This window comes from Cetorhinus maximus, chromosome 8, assembly GCF_964194155.1.
Source record: "Cetorhinus maximus chromosome 8, sCetMax3.hap1.1, whole genome shotgun sequence".
In the NCBI taxonomy this organism is placed as follows: Eukaryota; Metazoa; Chordata; class Chondrichthyes; order Lamniformes; family Cetorhinidae; genus Cetorhinus; species Cetorhinus maximus.
The window spans coordinates 66,519,792-66,541,720 of NC_135886.1; the positions used below are offsets into that span (position 1 = coordinate 66,519,792).

At 42.9% G+C, this 21,929-nt stretch overlaps 1 protein-coding gene across 3 annotated transcripts in view; it reads right to left on the reverse strand.

The window, feature by feature from the left end:
- Positions 1-21,929, reverse strand: part of kif4 (kinesin family member 4) — a 104,306-nt gene that overhangs the window by 68,033 nt on the left and 14,344 nt on the right. For all 3 annotated transcript variants that reach the window (XM_078546969.1, XM_078546970.1, XM_078546968.1), the window contains exons 5-12: positions 20,939-21,028; positions 20,354-20,520; positions 19,957-20,051; positions 3,602-3,721; positions 2,663-2,838; positions 2,005-2,066; positions 1,211-1,343; positions 158-216 (exon numbers count right to left, since the gene is read on the reverse strand). In XM_078546969.1, coding sequence (XP_078403095.1) covers positions 158-216; positions 1,211-1,343; positions 2,005-2,066; positions 2,663-2,838; positions 3,602-3,721; positions 19,957-20,051; positions 20,354-20,520; positions 20,939-21,028 — 902 coding nt within the window. The remainder of the gene's footprint in view (positions 1-157; positions 217-1,210; positions 1,344-2,004; positions 2,067-2,662; positions 2,839-3,601; positions 3,722-19,956; positions 20,052-20,353; positions 20,521-20,938; positions 21,029-21,929) is intronic.

Sequence of the window (21,929 nt, forward strand, 5' to 3'; positions counted from 1 at the left end):
ATAATTGTTTACGTAGCAATCGTCTTTCTAACTGTCAACATCAAAAATTCTACCATAATCTTGATAATGAGATCTTGACTTTGAATGGGTCTTGCATGCAAGATTTTGGATATACAAAATTCTATAGCACTAAACAGAAAATGCGGCAGATACATACGCAGCATGCTGCGAGAGTTCACTCAGCTTAAACATCAATCTCTCATTCATCTGTTCAGTCTGTACAAGAATGAAATATAATTAGAAAATATTGTATTGTAATTAGCCATAAATGAGTACATGAAATTATAGACTAAGATAAAAGCAAAATACTGCGGATGCTGGAAATCTAGAACAAAAACAAAAATACCTGGAAAAACTCAGCAGGTCTGACAGCATCTGCGGAGAGGGATACAGTTGACGTTTCGAGTCTGTATGACCCTTCATCAGAACTAAAAAATATAGAAATGAGATGAAATATATGCTGGTAGAGGGGGGTGGGACAGGAGGAGCTCGATAGGGGGCTAGTGATAGGTGGAGGCCAAGAGGAGACTGCCAAAGATGTCATAGACAAAATATCATCACCGTCAACACCCCTTTGTCCTTTTGTCTATGACATCTCTTTGGCAGTCTCTTCTTGGCCTCCACCTATCACTGGCCCCCTATTGAGCTCCTCTTGTCCCACCCCCCTCTACCAGCTTATATTTCATCTCATTTCTATATTTTTTAGCTCTGATGAAGGGTCATACGGACTCGAAACGTCAACTGTATCCCTCTCCGCAGATGCTGTCAGACCTGCTCAGTTTTTCCAGGTATTTTTGTTTTTATTCCATGAAATTATAGGCTGGATATCCTCAAGTTACATTGCAACTTATAGCCTCAGCATAATTCCTTTACACTCTTAAAATTAAACCAAAGGCCACATCCTCTCCCCAAGAAATTTACATAAACACTTAGTGCCTCAATTCAAATTCATTACTTATATTTGTCAGGGTGTGGGGAAGAGCAATAGGAGGGAGAGAGGCAGTGACAGCAAATAACGATCTTTGAGTAGTGGCACGCAAAAACAACACAAATAGTCATAGTCATTCTGAGGGGAAAAGTATTTTCAGGACACTATGAGAGGGAGGTTGAAAGACCACATAAATAAAGTCAATACTCTACGTCACTGCACTGTGCAAAAAACACCAATGGCAAAATATCTAAAATGAAAAATGCTGGCTGGAAATCTTACCACTATGACCCTTTCACACATCTGAGTTGTCTGGCCAACTGCATCACGAAGCTCTTTACTCAGATTGTCTATCTCTTCTCGGTGCAGTCTTGCCGTCTCCATTACAGATTGTTGATTCTCCAATTTATCTGCCCTGTTAAAAGGATTTTTCCCTTAATAGTACACACAGATAATGACAAGTTGAAAATCAGACAGCAGCTCTTTAGTTCTGCTCCTTCTGTCTCCCATAACACTTTCAAGAAACCATTAATTAGTTCACTTGAGCACTGCAGTCCCAACACCACCCCCTAAAAAAGGTGGACAGGTGAAATTGGTAGGCATACACCGGGGAAAAAACACCAGGGGAAAACGTAATTGTAAGAATTGCTTTTCCATTGTAAAAAAAATGAACACTTCCCATTTGCTTACTTCCATAGTGCCAAAGCCAATTGTCCATTTTAAGGCAAAATGTTTTGAATTTGGATTAAAAAATACATGTTGTGTAATAAAAGCACGATCCAACTCCATTGCAAAAGATAACTCTGCAATTCTAGCCAGCCCAGTACTGCATATTTCAAGCCCAAGCAGCCCGAGTCTTTAATTTTGTCTTAATTTAGAAGTCTCCTAAATTATGTTCTCATTTAAGTACCAGAAGTCTTAGACTTGAAGGTATCACACAAAGTATTCGCTCCCCAAGAATGTGAAAGAAAGATAGAAAAATTATAGGAGGAAACCAATCAAAAATATCTATACAAATTTCTAATCAACATGTGTATTTGCTATTAATAACGAGGCACTGATTATATTAGACTTACCTTTTGCTTATTTGAACTGTTCCCCCATGTGCCTGAAGTAACAGCACTTGAAGTTCTTGCACCTGAACCAAATAAATAGCAAGAATTACATCAACAACACACCTGCTACTCTTTAGGATTAAACAAAACACAATTCAACGTGAATGATTCTAGACACTTATCTTGCAAATAAATAAAATTGCAGGCATCGTCCACTAGAATTCATGATTTCAAAAAAAAAAAGCAGCTGAAAGATGCACCATTACCAAATCAAGGCCTTAAAAAAAAAGCGGTTTTCTGCTTGGAATGGTTCTCTTACAGAGTCATTGCAAGTTTAACTATCACACAATGGAAAACTCTGAACAGTACAGAACAGTCCCAATAATCTTAAATTTTATTCTTGAAGCAAAATGCTTAAACCTGCCAATAAAACGCAACACCTTCACTGATTCTGCTTGGCATGACCCTTAGCTTTCTATATTAAAAAGTTTGTGCATTAAAAAATGATTTAGATGTTCAGGTTAATCATAGTTCAATTTTCAACTGTGCTGCAACTCCAACATTAAAAATAAAACTTCAGAAACAATAAAAAAAACAAGTGCTAAACAAAGAAACTAAGAACACTATTTGGGAGACAATCTCAAAACAAAAGTACGTGCTAGCAGATTTAGTCTTCTACCTGTTGTTTAAGTCGCTGCAGTTCAGCAGCCTGAGGATCGAAGTTAACTACAGGTTTATTCTTTATCTTCCTTGCTCTGTCAGCATAGCGTAGAGTATTTAGAGTTTCTTCAATATTAGAATCAGCAGGACTGACACAAGCTATCATCAAAGTATGGCTATTTCCACCAAGCGAGTCTGAAAGGAGAAAAGCCAAGCCACTGTAAATGATTACTTCAATTGTAGTTGATGGCAGCATAATGGTAATGTCACTGGACTAGTAATCCAGAGGCCCAGGCTAATGTTCTGGGGACATGGGTTCAAATCCCATCACAGCAGCTGATGGAAATTAATTTCTATTAATAAATATGGAATATTTATCCAGTCTCAATTAATGGTGACCATGACAACTCAGATTGTCATAAAAATCCATCTGATTCACTAACGTCCTTCAGGGAAGGAAATCTGCCAATGTTATCTGGTCTGGACTACATGTCACTCTAGATGCATAGCAATGTAGTTGACTCTCAACTGACCTATGAAATGGCCTAACAAGTCACAATTCAAGGATAATTTGAGATGGGCAACAAATGCTGGCCTTGACCTGGCAGTGATGCCCAAATCCCATGAAAGAAATAAAATATTGAAAACAAAACTGGGACAAAGGAAGTGCAGCTTTGATTGCATTCTATAGTGAAACACCCACTCAAGTTTTGTTTTTGATGAGCTAGCTCTATCTTGAAGGAATAGAATCTACATTAACCCAAATCAATTCTGCATCTAACTCAGGGTTGAGGATCGCAGGTTCAACACACGCACACACCAAACTGACCCCAAAGGGACACCAGCCATTTCTCCGGCCCATTTCCTCCTATTTAAAAAAAAGTCAGAAAATGCAAATAAAATGTTGGCTGGGACATTTAGCACACGAGAAATTTTGACACAAAACTGAATCCCTCACCTTGTAGCAATCGTGTTAGTTTTGAGTCTCGATATGGTACAAAGCCCTTGCGATTATTCTCATCTCCAAGCGCACTGATAACATTACCCAGGCACAGCAATCCACGGTTGATGTTGATTCCTGAAACAGACTGATCATTAGTCCACCATTTTGCTGCAGAGAGAAGTCTGTTGTACCAGGCCAACCAATCGACCCATCTGGCCTGATCAAGTAATAATTAGGCTAATTCTTCACTAATTTACAAAACAAGAATGGTTGAATCAGTCAGCTTAACTCATTAAGACATATTCCTAGAGTCAAAGACTTTAGTTTGTGAGGCAACATGATGATGTGAGAAGCTAGATGACGCAGGGAATAAATCCTGAAGACAAAAGTATAGCTTTTGCAATTACTTCAGTTCCAACCAAATAGTGAATAAGTAGTGCTGGCTTTGCAATTTAAAAAACCCTTCCAGTTAAGTATCACAGTTCAATAACTGCGCATATACAACAATTTGCACAGTTACTTGGGTTTCTACAAAGTATAATTGTAAGTTAGACATGACAAAAAGTTCTACAGAACAATTTGAAAGCCAATGATGAAAAATTAAGTAGTTGTGTTAGATATAATAATTGCTGTGCGAGACAAACTTTCAGCTGACAAACATTCAATGAAAGTTAAACATTTCTGGTGAGATTGAAAGACTGAAGACCACAGAACAAATAAGGAGTAGGCCACTCAGCCCCCCAAACCTGCTCCATCATTCCAAAAAAGGTCATGGCTGATCTGATTGTAACCTCAAATCCACATTTCCACCTGCCCCCGATAACCTATCACCCCCTTGCTTATCTAGCTCTACCGTAAAAATGTTCAAAGACTGCTTCTACTGCCTTTTGAGGTAGTGTTCCAAAGACTCACGACACTCAAAAAAATTTATCTTCCATCTGTCTTAAATGAGCGACCCCTTATTTTTAAAATTGTGACCCCTAGTTCTAATTCTCCCACAAAAGGAAACATCCTTTCCAAATCAGCTCTGTCAAGGCCCTACGGGATTTTTTATTTCAAAGTACAGCACAGGAACAGGCCCTTCGGCCCTCCAAGCCTGCACCGATCATATTGCCTGTCAAACTAAAACATTTTGCACTTCCGAGGTCCGTATCTCTCTATTCCCATCCTATTCATGTATTTGTCAAGCTGCCTCTTAAATACCACTATCATACCTGCTTCCACCACCTCCTCTGGCAGCGAATTCCAGACACTCACTACCCTCTGCATAAAAAACTTGAACGCACATCTCCTCTAAAGTTTTCTCCTCTCACCTTAAATCTACGTTCCCTAGTAATTGACTCTTCCACCCTGGGAAAAAGCTTCTGACTATCTACTCTGTCCATGCCACTCAATTTTGTAAACTTCTATCAAGCTGCCCCTCAATCTCCGTCGCTCTAGTGAGAACAATCCGAGTTTCTCCAACCTCTCCTCATCGCTAATAACCTCCAGACCAGGCAGCATCCTGGTAAACCTCCTCTGCACCCTCTCCAACGCCTCCATATCCTTCTGGTAATGTGGTGGCCAGAATTGCACGCAATATTCCAAGTGTGGCCTAACCAAGGTTTTATACAGCTGCAGCATGACTTCCCAGCTTTTATACTCAATACCCCTGCTGATGAAGGCAAGCATGCCATTTTCCTTCCTGACAACCTTATCCACCTGCATTGCTACTTTCAGTGACCTGTGGACCAGTACACCCAGGTCCCTCTGCCCATCGATGCACTTAAGGGTTCTGCCATTTATTGTATAATTCCTACCTGTATTAGACCTTCCAAAATTCATTACCTCACATTTGTTCAGATTAAACTCCATCTGCCATTTCTCCGCCCAAGTCTCTAACCAATCTATATCCCGTTGTATCCTTTGACAATCCTCTTCACTATCTGCAACTCCTCCAACCTTAGCGTAGTCTGCAAACTTACTAATTAGCCCAGTTACATTTTCCTCCAAATCATTTACGTATACTACAAACAGCAAAGGTCCCAGCACTGATCCCTGCGGAACACCGCTCGTCACAGCTCTCCATTCAGAAAAACACCCTTCCACTGCTACCCTCTCTTCTATGACCAAGCCAATTCTGTATCCATCTTGCCAGCTCACCTCTGATCCTGTGCGACTTTACCTTCTGTACCAGTCTGCCATGAGGGAGCTTGTCAAAGGCCTTACTGAAATCCATGTAGATATCATCTACTGCCCTTCCATCGATCATCTTTGTCACTTCCTCAAAAAACTCAACCAAGTTAGTGAGACACGACCTCCCCTTCACAAAACCATGCTGCCTCTCACTAATACGCCCAATTGCTTCCAAATGGTAGTAAATCCTGTCACGAAGAATCTTCTCCAATAATTTCCCTACCACTGACGTAAGGCTCACTGGCCTGCAATTTCCCGGATTATCCCTGCTACCTTTCTTAAACAATGGAACAACATTGGCCAGTCTCCAGTCCTCTGGGACCTCACCCGTAGCCAGTGAGGATACAAAGATTTCTGTCAGGGCCCCAGCAATCTCCTCCCATGCGGCCCTCAGTACTCTGGGGTAGATCCCATCTGACCCTGGTGACTTATCCACCTTAATATTCTTCAAGGTGCCTAACACCTCCTCTTTTTTGATCTCAACATGATCCAGGCTATCTACACACTCTTTCCTAGACAAATTGACCGCTAAGTCCTTCTCTTTGGTGTTTCATATGTTATATGTTTTTTAAATTTTATATACTTTTATATGTTTCAATCAAGTCATCTCTTACTCTTCTAAACTCCAGTGGATATAAGCCCAGCCTGCTCAACATTTCATCATAGGGCAACCCGTCCATTCTTGGTATTAGTCTAGTAAACCTTCTCTGAACTGCTTTCTACACATTTACATCCTTCCTTAAATAAGGTGACCAATACTGTACACAGTACTCTAGGTGCTCTCGCCAATGCCCTGCACAACTGAAGCATACCTCCCTACTTTTGTAATCAATTCCCCTCACAATAAACAATAACATTTCATTAGCATTCCTAATTACTTGCTGTACCTGCACACCAGCCTTGAGAGATTCATGCACCAGGGCACCCAAATTCCCAAGTCTCAGAGCCCTACAATCTCTCATCATTCAGATAATATGCTTCTTTATTCTTCATGCCAAAACGGGCAATTTCACATTTGCCCACATTATATGCCATTTGCCAGGTCTTTGCCCACTCACTTAACCCATGCCCCTTTGTAGCCTCCTTATGTCCTCTTCGCAGCATACTTTGCTACTTATCTTTGTGTCATCAGCAAATTTACCAGTCACACCTTCATCCAAGTCATTTATATAAATTGTAACATTTGAGGCCCCAGCACTAATCCTTGTGGCACACTACTCATTACATCTTGCCAACCAGGAAAAGACCCAATTATGCCAAATCTTTCCTGTTAGCTAGCCAGGCTTCTATCCATGCCAATGTCCTACATCATGAGCTTTCATTTTCCCCACAATAACCTTTGATGTGGCACTTTATCAAATGCCTTCTGGAAATCTAAGTTCAGTACATCACCGGTTCCCCTTTATCCACAGCGCATGTGACTCCTTCAAAGAACTCAAATAAATTGGTTAAACATATTTCCCTTTCACAAAACCATGTTGACTCTGCCTGATTGCCTTGAATTTATTCAAGTGCTCTGCTAGAATATCTTTAATAATAGCTTCTAACATTTTCCATGACAGATGTTAAGTGAATTGGCCTGTAGTTTCTTGCCTTCCATCTCCCTCAGTTTTTGAATAAAGGAGTTACATTTGCCCTTTTCCAATCTTATGGCACCTTCCCCAAATCTAGGGAATTTAAAAAAATTAAAACCAATGTATCAACTATCTCACTAGCCACTTCTTTTAAGTCCCTAGGATGAAGTCCATCGAGATCTAGGGATTTGTCAGCTCGCAGCTCCAACAATTTGCTCAATACCACTTTCCTGGTGATTATAATTTTCCTGAGCTCCTTCCACTTCCTGATTTACAGCTATTTCTAGGATGTTACTTGTATCTTCTATCGTGAAGACAGATACAAAATACCTGTTTAACTCATCTGCCATCTCCCTACTTCCCATTATTAATTCCCCAGACTCACTTTCTATAGGACAAGTGCTCACTTCGTTAACTCTTTTCTTTTAAAGATATCTATAGGAACTCTTACTATCAGTCTTTATATTTCCAACTGGCTTTCTCTTGTATTCTAATTTTGCCTTCCATCCCTCATTCTTTATTGTTTTTTACATTCTGTCCAATCTTCTGAACTGTCTTCTTCTTTAAGTTTGATACTATCTTTAACTTTTTAGTTAACCACAAATGACGGGTCCTCCCCTTCGAATTTTTTTGTTGGGATGCATCTATTCTGTGTATTCTGAAATATCCCTTTAAAATGTCTGCCACTGCATCTCTATTGACCTATTCCTTAACCTCATTTGCCAGTTCACTTTAGCTAGCTCTACTATGATGCCCTCATAATTACTCAGTTAAAATACTAACCTCGGACCCCGCTCTTCTCTCCCTCAAACTGAATGCATAATTCAATTATATGATCGCCGGTACCAAGGGGTGCCTTCACTATGAGGCTATCAATTAATCCTATCTCATTGCACAATATCAAGCATAGTAAAGCCTGTTCTCTGGTTGGCCCCAGAACGTGCTGTTCTAAGAAGCTATCCTGAAAACATTCTATGAATTCATTTACGCTAGCTTTGCCCACCTGATTTTTCCAGTCCATATGTAGAATAAAATCCCCCATTATCGCGGTACCTCTCTAACAAGCTCCCATTATCTCTTCCTTTATACTCTGTCCTACAGTGTAGTTACAATTTGGGGTCTGTACAGCACTCCCACGAGTGACCCCTTGCCATGATATCATTTCTCACTTCAACCTAAACTTATTTTCTTTTTTGATTCATTCATAGGGTGTGGTGTCACTAGCTGAGGCAGCATTTATTACCCATCCCTAATTGTCCTTGAGAATTGAGTGACTTGCTAGGCTATTTCAGATGGCATTTAAGAGTCAATCACATTGCTGTGGGTCTGAGGTCACATGTAGGCCATACCAGGTAAGGACAGCAGATTTCCTTCCCTGAAGGACATCATTTTTAAAAAATCATTCATGGGATGTGGGTTTCACTGGCTGAGCCAGCATTTATTGCCCATCCCTAGTTGCCCTCAAGAAGGCAGTGGCGAGCCGCCTTCTTGAACTGCTACAGTCCATGTGGTGTAGGTGCACCTATAGTGCTGTTAAGAACGGAATTCTAGGGTTTTGACCCAGCGACAGTGAAGGAACGGCAATATATTTCCAAGTCAGGATGGTGAGTGACTTGGAGGGGAACTTCCAGATGGTGGTGTTCTCATGTGTCCGCTGTCCTGCCCATCTATATGTTAGTGGCTGTGGGTTTGGAAGGTGTTGTCGAAGGAGCCTTGGTGAATTTCTGCAGTGCATCTTGTAGATGGCACACACTGCTGCTGTGTGTCAGTGGTGGAGGGAGTGGATGTTTGTGGATGTGGTGCCAATCAAGCAGGCCACTTTTTCCTGGACGGTGTCAAGCTTCGAGCATTGTGGGAGCTGCACTCATCTGGGCAAGTGGGGAGTATTCCTTCACACTCCTGACTTGTGCCGTGTAGATGGTGGACAGGCTTTGGGGAGTCAGGAGGTGCGTTACTCATCACACGATTCCTAGCCTGACCTGCTCTTGTAGCCACAGTCTAGTCCAGTTCAGTTTCTCGTCAATGGTAACCCGCCCAGGATGTTGATAGTGGGGGATTCAGTGATGGTAATGCCATTGAGCATCAAGGGGCAATGGTTGGATTCTCTCTTGGAGAATGTCATTGCCTGGCTTGTGTGGCGCAAACGTTACTTGCCACTTGTCAGCCCAAACCGGAATATTATCCAGGTCTTGCTGCATTTGGACATGGACTGCTTCATTATCTGGAGTCGCAAATGGCGAACATTGTGCAATCATCAGCGAACATCCCCACTTCTAACCTTATGATGGAAGGTAGGTAATTGATAAAGCAGCTGAAGATTGTTGGGCCCAGGACACTACCCTGAGGAGCTCCTGCTGTGCTGTCCTAGAGCTGAGATGACTGACCTCCAACAACCTCAACTATCTTCCTTTGTGCTAGATATGACTCCAACCATTGGAGAGCTTTTCCTGATTCCCATTGACTTGTTTTATTCGGGCTCCTTGGTGCCACAATCAGTCAAATGCGGCCTTGAAGTCAAGGGCAGTCACTCTCACATCACCTCTGGAGTTCAGCTCTTTTGTCCATGTTTGAACCAAGGCTGTAATGAGGTCAGGAGCTGAGTGGCCCTGGCAGAACCCAAGCTGGGCATCAGTGAGCAGGTTATTGCTAAGCAAGTGCCACTTGATAGCACTGATGGTGACCCCTTCCATTACTTTACTGATGGTCAAGAGTAGACTGATGGGGCGGTAATTGGCCAGGTTGGATTTGTCCTGCTTTGTGTACAAGACAGAGCTGGGCAATTTTCCACATAGCCAATGTTATAGCTATACTGGAACAGCTTGGCTAGGGGTGCAGCAAGCTCTGGAACACAAGTCTTCAGGTATCCTGTGCCTTCAGCCATTTCTTGACTTCACATGGAGTGAATCGAATTGGCTGAAGACTGGCAACTGTGATGCTGGGGGCCTGCAGAGGAGGCAGAGGTGGATCATCCACAGCACTTCTGGCTGAAGATTGTAGCCTCATCTTTTGCACCTATGTGCTGGGCTCCTCCATCATTGAGGATGAGGATATTTGTGGAGCCTCCTCCTCCACTGAGTTGTTTAATTGTCCACCACTGTTCACGACTGGATGTGGAAGGACTGCAGAACTTAGATCTCATCCATTGGTTGTGGGACCATTTAGCTCCATCACTTGCTGCTTATGCTGTTTGGTATGCAAGTAGTCCTGTCTTATAGCTTCACAGGTTGACACCTCATTTTTAGGTGTGCCTGGTGCTGCTCCTGACATGCCCTCCTGCACTCTTCATTGGACCAGGGCTGATCTCCTGGCTTGATGGTAATGGTAGGGTGGGGGATATGCAAGGCCATGAGGTTACAGATTGTATTAGAGTACAATTCTGCTGCTGCTGGCCCACAGTGCCTCATGGATGCCCAGTCTAGAGTTGTTAGGTCTGTTCAAAATCTATCCCATTTATCACGGTAGTAGTGCCACACAACACAATGGAGGGTATCCTCAATGTGAAGGCAGGACTTCGTTTCTACTACAACGGTGCGGTGGTCACTCCTACCAATACTCACGGACAGATGCATCTGCAGCAGGCAGGTTGGTGAGGATGAGGTCAAGTATGTTTTTCCCTCACCACCTGCCGCAGACCCAGTCTAGTAGCTATGGTATTTAGGATTTGGCCAACAGTGGTGCTACCGAGCCACTCTTGGGGATGGACATTGAAGTCCCCCACCCAGAATAAATTCTGCACCCTTGCTGTCCTCAGTAGCTCTTCCAAGTGGTGTGCGACATGGAGGAGCACAGATTCATCAGCTGAGGGAGGGCAGTACGTGGTAATCAGCAGGAGGTTTCCTTGCCCATGTTTGACCTTATGCCATGAGACTTCATGGGGTCCAGAGTCTATGTTGAGGACTCCCAGGGCAACTCCCTCCCGACTGTATACCACTGTGCTGCAACCTTTGCTGAGTCTGTCCTGCTGGTTGGACAGGACATACCTAGGGATGGTGGTTTCTGGGACACTATCTGTAAGATATGATTCCATGAGGATGACTATGTCAGGCTGTTGCTTGGCTAGTCTGAGACAGCTCTCCCAATTTTGGCACTAGCCCCAGATGTTACTAAGGAGGGCTTTGCAGTGCTGAGATTGTCATTGTTTCCAGCGCCTAGGTCGATGCTGGGTGGTCCGTTCGGTTTCATTCTTTTTTTGTGACTTTGTAGCGGTTTGATACAACTGAGTGGCTTACTAGGCCATTTCAGAGGGCACTTAAGAGTCAACCGCATTGCTGTGGGTCTGGAGTCACATGTAGGCCAGACCAGGTAAGGACAACAGATTTCCTTCCCTAAAGGATATTTGTGATCCAGATGGGTTTTTACAACAATCGACGATAGTTTCATGGTCACACTAAACTTTTAATTACAGGTTTTTATTGAATTCAAATTGCATCTGCCGTGGCAGGATTTGAACCCAGGTCCCCAGAGCATTACCCAGGGTCTCTGGAGTGCTAGTCCAGTGACATCCTGGTTTCCTGAACTTGGGTCATCCCTCTCTAATGTGCTAACATTAACAGAGCCACCCCTCCACTTTTTCCTAACTTCCTGTCCTTCCTAAACGTCACGTACCTTTCAATATTAAGGTCCCAATCTGTCATCCTGCAGCCATATCTCTGTAGTGGCGATCAGATCATATTTATTTATTTCTATTTACACGATTAGTTCATTTGTTTTGTTTTGAATGCTATGCACATTCAGATAGAACCTTTAGCTTTGTCCTTTATTTTGCAACATCTAGCCCAACCTGTGGCCCGCCAGGGTTCCAAGTTCAGCCCGCAAGACAATTTGTTGACTGTTGCCCACTCGCAGGGTTGCCAGATTCCACTGGTTTCCATCCATGTAGTTTTCTCCTACTGGTATTACTAAAATGACATGCATGCAAAGCAAGGGCACATAAAGTGAGGTACATGCTAACTGCACACAACATTGACAAGAGCCGTGTGCTCCCTCTGCATCCAATCGAAGCACTGTTACGGTTCAATTGGCACAGCCCGCAAATTCTTATTCATGGAGTCATGGTTAGTTCACATGCCCGATTTCAACCTTGCAGCCCACTGAGATGAAGGGGGGCCACTCATGGGGCCCACTCACTAGCCTCGGTTGCCCATCACCGATCTAGCCTTATCTGTTGAGTTACTCTTAGATTTGTACTCTGTCCCTTTCCATCATGGTCTGTTTATCATTTCCCATATTAGTACTTTTCTCTCTTACCTTGTCTCTACTCTGTGGCTTACCACATCTTCCTAAATTTGATCCCTTACCCCCACTATTTAGTTTTAAACCCTTTCTATTTCCTTAGTTATGTGGCTTGCTAGAACATTGGTCCCAGTGCGGTTCAGGTGTCGACCGCCCCAACAGTTAGCCCCCACTTTTCCCAGTACTGCTGCCATGGCCCCATGAACTGGAACCCACTTCTCCCACATCAATCTTTTGAGCCACACATTCATTAATCTTATTTGCACTACAGCAATCTGCATGTGGCTCAGGTAATAATCCAGAGATACCACCTTTTGAGGTTCTGCTTAATTTGGTGCCTAGCTCCTCATACGTACTATGCAGAACGTCTTTCCTTGCCCTGCCCATATTGTTGGTACCTACATAGGCCACAACAACTGGATCTTCCCCCTCCCACTGCAAGTTCTTCTCCAGACCTGAGCAAAATGTCCCAAACCCTGGCACCGGACAGGCAACACAGCAGTCTAGACTCTTGCTCCCTGCTACAGAGAACAGTGTCACTATACTGTCCCCTACTACCACATTATTCCTTTTATGCTTCACCCCACTTGAATGGTTTCCTGTACCACAGTGCCATGGTCAGTCAGCTCATCTACCCTGCAGGCCCCACTCTCATCCAAACAAGTTGAAAGAACCTCAAACCAGCTGGACAATTACAGAGGCTGACTCTCCTACCCTCTGGATCTGCTTACTTGCCTCAGTTGCAGTCACACCCTCCTGTTACCTGAAAGCGTCCAGTTAACTTTCCCCCTTCCTGATGTATCACAGTGTCCGCAGCTCAATGACTCTGAGCTGAAGCTCTTCAAGCCACAAACGCTTACTGTGGAAATGTTTGCCCTGGATCACACTGGTAACCCACATACTGCAGCCACCACACATAACTTGTCCTGCCACCTCGTATTTTAATTAAATTATTTTATTCAATTATTTATTTTCTTTCATGAATTTTCTTAATCTTACCACAAATTCCTGTACTGTTTTATACCTTAGGGGTAGGCCTTAACCACTCACCAGATACTCACCAAACTTCTTCCCCTGTAATGGAAAAACCAATTCCCACAAGATGAAAAAGTTAAAAAAAAAGCAAAGGAGTACCTCACTCCCCTCCCTCACCAAACTCCCTTGGCTCAAACTCTCAGCACTCTGTTGAGGTCGCACTCCAGTGCTAGTCACACAGATGTAAGGATTTAAATGTTCTGAAGCTAAAGGCACTAGCTGAGCCCAGGTACAGAAAAACCAGTTCAAACTAGTTCCCTTAATTAACTATCTACATCTGCTGCCACTGGATAGCTTCCATCTCCATGCTTAGGCCCCTGGATGAGACTTATTTAACTGTCTTCCATTCTTAATTAGCACTTTTCTTAGACAAATATCACCACCTTCAACACCTCTTTGATCCTTTTGTCTGTGACATCTTTTGATTATCTGCTCCTATCACTGCTTATCTCCACAATCACCACACCCTCAACTTCTCTCCGCCCTCCCCCCCCCCCGCCAACCTTAAACCAGTTTATATTTCTCCCTTCTCCTAACTATGCTTCAGTTCTGCCGAAGGGCCATGAAGGCTCGAAACGTTAACTGATTTCTTCTCCGCCGATGCTGCCAGACCTGCTGAGTTTTTCCAGGTAATTCTGTTTTTGTTCTTATTTAACTACACGTGTTTGTATTATAATTTAAATATAATTTAAACAATTAGATTTTTAAGAAAGAGATTTAAGATTCCCTCATCCAAACTCTCAGCACTCCATTGAGGTCACACTCAGTGCTAGTCGCACTGAGACGTGCAAATGAACAACATGAAAAAGTACATCATAAGGAAAGGATGCCAGATTTTGTAACAGAAAAATCCATCAGGATAATTTAGAAATTGATATAGAAAGTGACCCAAAATACAATGTGATGTCTAGCTCAAGAACCCTCCTCAGATTTTGACAGATTCAGTTGAATGTAACTGGGAAAATCATTAAATATTTTGATTTTAAATGTTGGATTTTAAGCTCTGAATGAACTTTTTGACTGAAAACTGCATTTATCCAGAATTGCTCATGCGGACTTAAAGGTCAAATTAATTCCATCAAGTACAAATCCCACCACACCAACCTGACCCAGGTACTGGAAACTGTATAAGAGGGGCGAGCCAAAAACCCTCATAACAGTGGAGGAGACCATCACAAAAGGACAGCCTCACAGCGATGTGCAAGACAAAAACTACAAGAGAAGACCACAAGATAAGTCGTAATGTGCTCTACTGTCCACAGTTAAAAAGCAGGAAGCAAAGGTTGACTGAGCCTGTAAATTAGTCTAGTTTTGTACTTAAATCTTTTCAACTTATTACAAGTTGACTAATCTTGCTGTCGATTCCTTTGTCAAGTTTGAACCTGAACTCCTTATTCAGTAAAATTTCTGTTATCAGACACACTAATCTGGAATTCAGTCTTCTTTTAATTCGAAATGTCTAACTCACCAGTAATAGGCTCCAGTCTCAGCCTCCCACTGCTTTGTAGCAGCAGCATCTCCCCTCACTGCTACTCACTTGATTGACGCGCACTCCTGCACCTCTTGATACCTCAATACCAGAGTGATCAAGCTGGAGCTCTCATTGGATGAAAACATGGAAGTCAACTCACATCTCAGTTGACTGGTATACTTGATTAACCGGCACCTCTTATTCCCAGAACATGCTTGGGTTAGAGATTTTCCTCTGTAACACTGCCTTGATATCCCTTAGCCCAAAGGGAAGAAAAGGGCCACAAGATGTGAAGAGCATCTATGAAACCTGTGGCACAATGTGAAAATGAGTTTGGCACTGTTTATGCTATTGTTTGTAGCACCCTGGTCTGAGTTGATGGGTCATGGTGTCAAGCCCCAGTCCAGGATTATGCTCATATCCGGGCTGACACAGTGCAGTTCTGCAAGAGTATTTGTCAAATGCTGTCTTTTGACTACAACATTCAACTGAATTTGATTGAATAAACGTAAAACATCATGGGGTTCTTCAGTATCTCTGGAAACATTTATTTTTGGAGAAATGGTTAACCTTGTGTCCCTCATTGCTGCTTGTGGGGCCTTACTGAGCATAAACTGGTTGACCTGTTTGCCCATATAACAGTGACAACGCTTCAAATGTAAAAGCAAATGCTTCGGGATATTTACCATACATAAAAAGTGTTTATAAATTGAAGTTCATACTAGAATGAAAAGGAAGATAGAGTGGGAAGTGAGGTACATTAAGTGTGAGGTTTTAGCAGCAGAAAAGGAACACAATGATTTGCAAGCAGGCAATAGGAAATGTAAAGAAATAACAGTTGTTCTTTAGATTATGATAAATGGAAGCATAAATGGTTAAGAGATCTTTTAGGAACTGCTAGATATAATTCTATTACTATTTGGCAGGGAACAGTTAGTAAAATAATGAAAAAAGGAGAAATGAAACCGTGAGCACTTTATGCCATTTAAATCTTTGCAGAATCAAGATAAAGTATGAGGTCCTTGCTGGATAACAGTTGACCAAAAGAAAAGACTATGATAGCCCTGAAATCCGAGCGTAGGAAATCCTAGAATCATACAAAAGATATTGGTCAGTTATGAGAAAGATGCACACTCAAACTGAGGGTTGAGAGGTGGGGGATGTGTGCGCCAAATTTGACAAAGCTGTTTAAAATGATTAAATGAATACTCAAAAGTAAATAGGAGACTTCTAATTTTCATGGAAATAATAAAAAAAAAATAAATTAAGAGGGAGATTGGAAAAACTGAAGAGGGCTGAAGAAGTCATATGGAGTTTTTAGGTGACTGAAGAGTCCAACATGTGACCTACAGTCTCTGTCACAGGTGGGCAGAGAGTGGTAGGGGGAACGGGTGCCTGGGTTGCTATGCGCTCCTTTCACTGTCGACGCTTGGCTTCAGCTAGACCACGGCGATGAGATTTGAGGTGTTCAACTCCTTCCCGGATGTTTTCCCTCAACTCTGAGCGGTCTTGGGCCAGGGATTCCCAGGCGTCGGTGGGGATGTTGCACTTTTCCCAAGGAGGCTTTGAGGGTGTCCTTGAAGCATTTCCTTTGCCCTGCTGGGGCTCGCTTACCGTGTCGAAGCTCCAAGTAGAGTTCCAAGTAGAGCTTCCAACCTGATTGTCTCCCAACCTCGGACGGCCCGCTTCTACCGCCTACCCAAAATCCACAAACAGGACTGTCCTGGCAGACCGATCGTGTCAGCCTATTCCTGCCCCACGGAACTCATTTCTTGCTATCTTGACTCCATTCTCTCTCCCCTTGTCCAGTCCCTTCCCACCTACATCCGTGATTCCTCTGACACCCTTCATCATAACAATATCCAGTTCCTTGCCCCAACCGCCTCCTCTTCACCATGGACGTCCAGTTCCTCTACACCTCCATCCTCTACCGGGATGGTCTGATGGCTCTCCGCTTCTTCCTCGGACAGAGGCCCGAACAATCCCCATCCACCACTACTCTCCTCTGTCTGGCTGAACTTGTTCTCACACTGAACAATTTCTCCTTAAACTCCTCTCACTTCCTCCAAATAAAAGGTGTGGCTATGGGAACCTGCATGGGCCCCAGTTACGCCTGTCTCTTTATGGGGTATGTGGAACATTCCTTGTTCCAGTCCTACTCTGGCCCCCTCCCACAACTCTTTTTCCGGTACATCGATGATTGCTTCGGTGCTGCTTCATGCTCTCATCTGGACCTGGAAAATTTTTTATTAATTTTGCTTCCAATTTCCACCCCTCCATCATTTTCACACAGTCCATCTCTGACACTTCCTTTCCCTTCCTTGACCTCTCTGTCTCAATTTCTGGTGATAGACTTGTCCACCAATATCCATTACAAGCCTACCAACTCCCACAGCTACCTCGACTACAGCTCCTCACACCCCGCCTCCTGTAGGGACTCCATCCCATTCTCTCAGTTCCTTCGCCTCCGTTGCATCTGTTCTGATGATGCCACTTTCAAAAACAGTTCCTCTGACATGTCTTTCTTCCTTAACTGAGGTTTTCCACCCACAGTGGTTGACAGGGCCCTCAACTGTGTCCGGCCCATCTCCCGCGCATCTGCCCTCAGACCTTCCTCTCCCTCCCAGAAACACGATAGGGTCCCCCTTGTCCTCACTTATCACCCCACGCTTTGCAGAACACCTTCGGTCTGTCCGCAAGCATGACCCAGACCTCCCTGTCGCTTGCCATTTCAACACTCCACCCTGCTCCCATGCCCACATGTCCGTCCTTGGCCTGCTGCATTGCTCCAGTGAAGCTCAACGCAAACTGGAGGAACAGCACCTCATCTTCCAACTACAGCCTTCCGGACTGAATATTGAGTTCAACAATTTTAGATCATGAACTCTCTCCTCCATCCCCACCCCCTTTCCGACCCCCCCCATCCACTTTTTTCCAATAATTTGTATAGATTTTCCTTTTCCCACCTATTTCCATCCATTGTTTTATCTCTATCTTTTAGCCTATTTCGATTCCTTCACCCCACCCCCACTAGGGCTATCTGTACCTTGCTTGTCTTGCTTTCTACCCTTAATTAGCACATTCCTTAGATAATATCACCACCTTCAACAACTCTTTGTCCTTTTGTCTATGACATCTTTTGGCTATTTCCACCTATCACTGGCCCTCTATCCAGCTCTACTTGTCCCACCTCCCCTTAACCAGCTTATATTTCACCTCTCTTCTATTTTTCCTTAGTTCTGTTGAAGAGTCATACAGACTCGAAACGTTAACTGTGTTCCTCTCCGCAGATGCTGCCAGACCTGCTGAGTTTTTCCAGGTATTTTTATTTTGGATTTCCAGCATCCGCAGTTTTTTTGCTTTTATCTCTAAGTAGAGTGCTTATTTTGGGAGTCTCATATCAGGCATGCGGTTGATGTGGCCTGCCCAGCGGAGCTGATCGAGCGTGGTCAATGCTTTGATGCTGGGAATATTGGCCTAAGCAAGAACACAGACGTTGGTATGCCTATCCTGCCAATGGATTTACAGGATCTTGCAGAGGCAGCGCTGGTGGTACTTCTCCAGAGTTTTGAGGTGCTTGATGTACATAATCCGCGTCTGAGCCATATAGGAGGGCGAGTATCACTACTGTTCTGTAGACCATGAGCTTGATGCCGGGTTTGAGGTCCTGGTCTTCAAACACTCTCTTCCTCAGGCTGCCGAAGGTTGCGCTGGCACACTGAAGGCGGTGTTGAACTTTGTTGGCCAAGGTCTGCCCTTTTGACAGCAGGCTTCCAAGGTATGGAAAGTTGTCCACATTGTCCAAGGCCTCATCTTGGATTTTGATATTAGGGGTTGGGGCACGGGGGGGTGCAGGTTGGTAGAGGACCTTTGTCTTACGGATGTTTAGTGCAAGGCCCATGCTCTCATACGCTGTGGTTATAATATTTAAGTGAGGCCATGATGCAGATTTTGTCAGCAATTTGACATTAATACTGCCAGCATAGGTTTTCTGGGATGCTGGTAACCCAGCATCTAATATAGTGGTCAGGAGCTGCCAGATTTAGCGGGTAGTGAATCCAGCACTGTCTGTGGGCTAGGAAGAGGAAAAGTGTGCCTTTTCCTCCACAATCAACTCAAGCAAACCTGCCATGATTTGTCTACTTCAACTACTGCAGTTTGAGCACTTTCTAAAACACAGCAATCTCTCGGGGAAAAGTCAAACAAATTGCCAAGAGTTTCATTCCGAGCAGTTTAATTATAAGCTGCTCAGTCACAAAGTTAGCTATGGCAGCATAGAAGACTGGTCTCAATGCTTCATGACAAGTTACTAATCTTATTGGACAGTTAAGGTAAGAAAGGTAGATATTGTTCTTACTTCTCCACCTTTCCCTCATGACCCCCTCTCCAAAGCACTTCAAATTGATTATACTGTTGCAAATGAAGTTTAAAAACAAGCAGCTGCAGCTGATAAAAGTCACCAAAATACTTTTGTTCAAGAAATCATATTAGCAGTATCCTTTAGTGGTCATTTATTCTAATGAAAGACTTTGTTTCTCTTGCGCAGTTACTAACAACTCAAATACAAAGTAAAGAGCAAGCACAACTTCCAGCGTACAATAGCTCTTATTTTCAGGCCATTCTCTCCTAGTTCCGCCAGGAGTCCATCCAGATGCTTTGCCATTATTTGCAACTTGCCAACTGCAATAAGGGCACCAAATCCAGAGGTCTCTGTTCTGATTAAAAGGTCTGACCTTTTCAAATAATTCCATTTTTTAAAAATCTGACCAAGTGGGGAGTTTTCTTCCACCACCACCCCCCGCCAAATTCAAGATACCCCTCCAGACTTTGTCCCTTTTTAAAAAAGTATTCCAAGGCTAACTTCTTGCAGAGGATAAGATTACCTTCCTTTAGACGGTCACCTTCTGCTTTTGTTTTCTTTTGGCGCTCTGATCCTGCCAGATCCACCAGGTGCAGTTTAGAACGGAAATAACTGTTTCTGAAGAGAAGGCAGGGGGAGAATGGTTATCAGGAATGGTCCCAATCAGGAAGGAAAAGAAAGCATTAAACACATCCATTCTTCCTGTTTAATAGGTACATTGAGAATTTCACAAAGGCATAATACCCATATTCAAAACTGTTTTTTCCTGAACTGAAGATTGAAAAAAAAAACAGGGTTCGAATGCCATGCAACTGATTTTAAAATACACAACATAATGCGTTAGAGCATGAAAAAGATCACAATCACTTAGAGCTATCACTTGCCAAAAGAAAACAAAAGCTGAAGCACAAGCTATTTACTTGTCACTTTTCTTTCTCTGCTCAACAGTCACTGTGAAGATGGCATGCGATCGGGATGACTGGGAGTTCATAGCTGTTGCAGCAACTGTCCTTGTAGAATTTCCTTGTTCCAGGCAATTCACCATATCCATCGCAGTTAATACTTCTGTTTCAATTAGACCTACAATCTAAGAGATTTATAGAACAGGATTTGCAAATAAGAATTTATGAAGACATACTGTTTGAGAACCAAGAAAACAGCATGGCAAAAATATTAATCTAGCTTACTGGAGAAGATCAGGATACAAGTTTACACCCATCGCCCCTCAAATGCAGGTTACCAGATCTCTATTGGAAGTCATGAAGAAATTAGGTGCCTTCTCAGTGAAATAGAATGGAAGCACTTATCCATCACATACTGCTGTCCTCAGATCAGCATGAGTGGATACACAGTCAAATCAAGGAAATGTAATAGATCATTTCAAATGATTTGAAATATGAAAATAGATTTTTTTTTAAAAAAAAGTGCACCTTGACAATGAATGCTCCTACGAAAGGGTAACTGCATTCTACTATTGTAGGCTAGACAGGGACACTATTACATACCTTTATTCCTTCTTTGGGATCTTCTCTAATGTGAATCTGGGATTTCTCCCGAGATGGATGCAATAGATCCAAAATCTCCTCATTGTAGATCTATCAAGAGTGAGGAAAGATATAATTGAAATACATTGGTAAGTTTCACACATCAGGGGTGGTTTCACAAAACAGAGCTCAAGGATTTCAAAAGTTCACCATTTTAAATTTTAAAAACTTGTCAAGAATGAACTCCATTACTAACAAGGTTTCAGGAAGTAACTTGTATAGCCAATGCTGTGTCAATTAAAAACAAAATGTCAATTCTCAGGTTTCAATTCCATATTAAAGATGTCTTGCTTTCACTCCCAACCCATTCTATAAACACCAACCCCCACCCAAAATAAAATCTGCCCCCTTTTTTGGTCTGTCTTTCTAGATGGTTGGTACCTGCTGCTACATTGTCCAAATGGTTACTCTTCACGCAATAACCCAGCCTTTTCAACATGGTGACTTCAGAGAAGAACCAATCTTAGCCTCCCCAGCATATACTCCAACTTACCAGCATGGCGGTGATGGGGTGGTCACTGGATAGCAATCAGAAGGACAACAATGTCCCCCACTCAGAGTGTTCAGGAAATTTGTGGCACATCCACCAACTGCCCTGATAAAGATCAACTATCTTAGCACAGCCCAGAAATCAAATATGGGGCATTTCCGGTTGTTATGGCTCAGTTATTTACAACTTTAACTCAACTAAATAGCCATCTGACTGGTTTCTTTAATAAAATACACAAAATTATTTTTACTGAAATTTTAGGTTTTTTTAGTGCTTATTCGTAACACAGCTTTGAGACACCTTCCCTTCTTCGCTCCCTTTGCCTCTGCACTGAGCAATTCCTGTCAGGTGATTTAAATCTCAACCTGGATTACCCTCTCTGAATTCACCAGCCACTTGGCTTCCATAAACTTCTATTATATCATACCCACATTTAATGGCCATCCTTTGGTCTTCACCACT